The 4,369-nt window shown below is 46.1% G+C and overlaps 1 protein-coding gene across 1 annotated transcript in view; it reads right to left on the minus strand.

Moving 5' to 3' along the window:
• Window positions 1-2,514, minus strand: part of LOC129108661 (carbohydrate sulfotransferase 8-like) — an 8,085-nt gene extending 5,571 nt beyond the window's left edge. The window contains exon 1 of the mRNA XM_054620539.1: window positions 2,394-2,514. Coding sequence (XP_054476514.1) covers window positions 2,394-2,514 — 121 coding nt within the window. The remainder of the gene's footprint in view (window positions 1-2,393) is intronic.
• Window positions 2,515-4,369: the final 1,855 nt, after the last annotated feature.

Below are 4,369 nucleotides of genomic sequence, written 5' to 3' on the forward strand. Positions count from 1 at the left end.
TGTTACATCAGAAGCGGTTCACACTTCTGGAGGAACTCAGCAGAGAGCTCAGCTTCTATAAATACACCTGGATGTCTCACCTGTTTCCCATGGGGCTTTGCAAACACGAGGTCATAACAACGGCAATGAGACTGAGAGACTCTGAAGCAGCAGGAGGTTGTGTACTGTGATGTACTTTAATGTACTTTAATGTACTGTTGTGTACTGTAATGTACTTTAATGTACTTTAATGTACTGTTGTGTACTTTAATGTACTGTTGTGTTGTGTAGGACTCATAAACGTCTCGTAAACATTAAATACATTACATTACATTACATTACATTACAGTCATTTAGCAGACGCTTTTATCCAAAGCGACTTACAGGAAGTGTATTCAACATAGGTATTCAAGAGAACTACTAGTCACCAGAAGTCATCAGTGCATCTCCTTTCTTAAACAAGCATTTCTTGAAGAGGTGAGGTTAAAGATGGGCAGTGACTCTGCTGTCCTGAGGTCAGTGGGGAGTTCATTCCTCCACTGAGGGGTCAGGACAGGAAGAAGCTGTGACCGGGTGGATCGGCTGCAGGGACCTCTGAGCGAAGGGACAACCAGTCACCCCGAGGCAGCAGAGAGGAGTGGTGGGGGGGTGTAGGGCTTCATGTCCTGGAGATAGGAAGGAGCTGTTCCTCTCACTGCCCTGTAGGCACCAGAGTCTGTAACTGGATGCTCCTACAGGGAGCCAGTGTAGAGAACGGAGAAGGGAAGTTGTGTGGGAGAACTTGGGTCATTGAACACCAGACGAGCTGCAGCTTTCTGGACGAGCTCCAGAGGTCTGATGGCCGACGCCGGGGCTCCAGTAGTGAGTTGCAGTAGTCCAGGCGGGAGATGACCAGAGCCTGTAGAGCACCTGCACCGTCTCCTCAGTGAGGAAGGGGAGAATCCTCCTGATGTTGTAGAGGAGGAGTCTGCAGCGTGTGACCGATGCAATGTTTGCTGAGAGCGACAGTTGGTCGTCCAGGGTCACACCCAGATTCCTCACAGTCCCAGTTGGCGTCACCACGGCATCATCAATGGTGATGGACAGGTCTCGGTGCGGGCAGCCCTTCCCCGGGAGGAACAGTAGCTCGGTTTTGTCCAGGTTGAGCTTCAGGTGGTGTGTCGCCATCCACTTTGAGATGTCAGCCAAGCACGCAGCAATGCGTGCCTCCACTTGAGTGTCACCGGGAGGAAATGACAAGACCAGCTGGGTGTCATCGGCATAACAACGGTAAGAGAAGTCATGTGAGCGAATAACAGAACCCAGAGATGTTGTGTAGAGCGAGAAGAGAAGGGGGCCCAGAACTGAACCTTGTGGACGTCTCACGAACGTCTCATAAACGTCTCATAAACGTCTCATTCTCCTCTGAGGAGAAACCACTAAATTCATTATTTTATATCAACTAGAAATCAAAGGTTCCTGAAGAGTTTCAGCAGTTTATATTATAATAATAATGTGATTTATGAAACCAGCCACTTAAATGTGATTGGACAGAACAGAACAGGGCTCCAGCTCCACAGCTTCACCTGAGAAACATTGATTTAATTACAGAATTGATTTAATTGATTTAATTAAAGAACATCTGTAAATGATTCCAGCTGTTTGTTATCTTATTGAACACGTCTTCCTCTCCAGAGAGAATGGGATCAATGACTAGCTAATCAATCAGATTTTACTGATACCAGATCATTCATGAAAGAACAGAGGGAGATGAAGAAAGTACGTCTCTATTTATAGCTGACAGGAAACACAATATTCAAATCAATGTGATATCTGATATATTAATAACCTCGATCAATAGAGGAAGACAAAACAAACCCAACAGACTGGGATCGTCCAGAGAACCAGCTTTTTAAAGTCCGTCCACAAACGCCTCTGATTGGTCCACTAGTCATAAACACAGTCTCTGATTGGTCCACTAGTCATAAACACAGTCTCTGATTGGTCCACTAGTCAGGAACACAGCCTCTGATTGGTCCACTAGTCAGTAACACAGCCTCTGATTGGTCCACTAGTCAGTAACACAGCCTCTGATTGGTCCACTAGTCAGGAACACAGCCTCTGATTGGTTGTGAGACTCAACCCAGAACATCTCAGAAAACGTTCAGCATGGATTTATCGTTATGGAGTTATTTTAAAAGTCTCCGGAGAGGGACTGCAGTTCGATGCTGGATCAGTAATCTTCAGAAAGGGAGACGATCACAAACCTTCTGGTCTAAAGTCTCTAACAGGTTGTTTATGACACGCTGACACCTAAAGCCCACAACACAGCAGGTTAGCACTGTGAAGCTAACTGCTCTGCTAATATTTCATAATGTGCATAATAGAACTTATAAAGGTTGATAGCAGCCCTCTTCCCCTCAGAGATCACTGACCTGGGGTCTGCTGCAGGACCACCTGGTTCAGGTCCTGGAGGCGGACCAGCAGCAGCAGAGATCCGGCTCCCAGCAGCAGGAGGAACCACAGGGAGCAGTAGAGGGAGCAGGGCGGCTTCATGACCGCAGACAGCACAGACAGCACAGTCCTGATCAGCCACCACGGCTCGGCCTGAGGACACAGAGTGGGGGGGGTTAGACCTGGTAGAGACTGTACACGACCTGGTATCTGACCTCTGATCAGCTCCATCCAGCTTCTGACTGTGTCTTTGTATTAATAATAATAATAATTCAGCCTTTATTAGTCCCACAATGGGGAAATTACAATTCTCTGCATTTAACCATCCCGGAGGAGCAACTGGGGGTTAGATGTCTCACTCAAGGAGACCTCGGCACGTTGACTCTAGAGGGGTTTGAACCACCATCCTTGTGGTTACGGGACAAGCGCTCTATCTTGTGTGCCACGACTCCCAGAGGTCTAGAGAGCTGCTGCAGGACGTCTCACATCTCCACCGTCTCACGGCCTTTAACCCGTCCTCCACTGGGATGTTCTTGTTACCACATAGAGAGACCTGCTGGTTCCTCATTTCTCCAGGACTCCAGGTCTTCAGGAGGACATATATATATATATATATATATATATATATATATATATACATATATATATATATATACATATATCTCATATATACATATATCTCATACATATATATGTATTTATATATATCATATATATATGATGGCTCAGCGTGTGCTCTGCTGAGATAACTGTAGTTTGTAGACGGACACAGAGTTTAAACACATTAAAGGATCCGTCCGTCTCTTAACGACTTCCTGTCTGTGTCTCTCAGCTCAAAGCTCATTGGTTCTGAAGACGTCCATCTTTAAACATCTGTTTATCTGTGAGGTGTTTTACCATCAGAGGTTCCTCTTCATGAAACACCTCGTCTGAATATTCTGTAAATCCTGCTGGATGATCACGAGGACATAAACATAAAGCACCATGAATGTAATCATGAATATAATCTGTAAATGGGATGAGTTGATAAGCTTCCTCCTCCAGACCAATAACGGCCACGTAGACTATTAATCCTTCATTCCCTGATGAGACTCTAATCTTATGGATGTAAATATGTGTGTTCATAGGAAGGAGGCTGAACATGTTGATCTGAGCAGCTGAACACAGCTTTATTCCAATGAATAAACCTTTAGACTATCAACCATCCTTCAGTACATGTTCAAAGTATCTGCCATATAAATACATGAGTGTGTAGTGGTGAGTGTGTAGAGGTGAGTGTGTAGTGGTGAGTGTGTAGTGGTGAGTGTGTGTGAGTGTGTGGTGAGTGTGTAGAGGTGAGTGTGTAGTGGTGAGTGTGTAGTGGTGAGTGTGTAGAGGTGAGTGTGTAGAGGTGAGTGTGTAGTGGTGAGTGTGTGTAGTGGTGAGTGTGTAGTGAGTGTGTAGTGTGTAGTGGTGAGTGTGTAGAGGGTGAGTGGTGAGTGTGTAGAGGTGAGTGTGTAGAGGTGAGTGTGTAGAGGTGTGTAGTGGTGAGTGTGTAGTGGTGAGTGTGTAGAGGTGAGTGTGTAGTGGTGAGTGTGTAGTGGTGAGTGTGTAGTGGTGAGTGTGTAGAGGTGAGTGTGTAGTGGTGAGTGTGTAGAGGTGAGTGTGTGTGAGTGTGTAGTGGTGAGTGTGTAGAGGTGAGTGTGTAGTGGTGAGTGTGTAGAGGTGAGTGTGTAGAGGTGAGTGTGTAGTGGTGAGTGTGTAGAGGTGAGTGTGTAGTGGTGAGTGTGTAGAGGTGAGTGTGTAGTGGTGAGTGTGTAGTGGTGAGTGTGTAGAGGTGAGTGTGTAGAGGTGAGTGTGTAGTGGTGAGTGTGTAGTGGTGAGTGTGTAGAGGTGAGTGTGTAGAGGTGAGTGTGTAGTGGTGAGTGTGTAGAGGTGAGTGTGTAGAGGTGAGTGGTGAGTGTGTAGTGGTGAGTGT

The sequence above is a fragment of the Anoplopoma fimbria genome, chromosome 19 (genome assembly GCF_027596085.1).
Source record: "Anoplopoma fimbria isolate UVic2021 breed Golden Eagle Sablefish chromosome 19, Afim_UVic_2022, whole genome shotgun sequence".
Taxonomy (NCBI): domain Eukaryota; kingdom Metazoa; phylum Chordata; class Actinopteri; order Perciformes; family Anoplopomatidae; genus Anoplopoma; species Anoplopoma fimbria.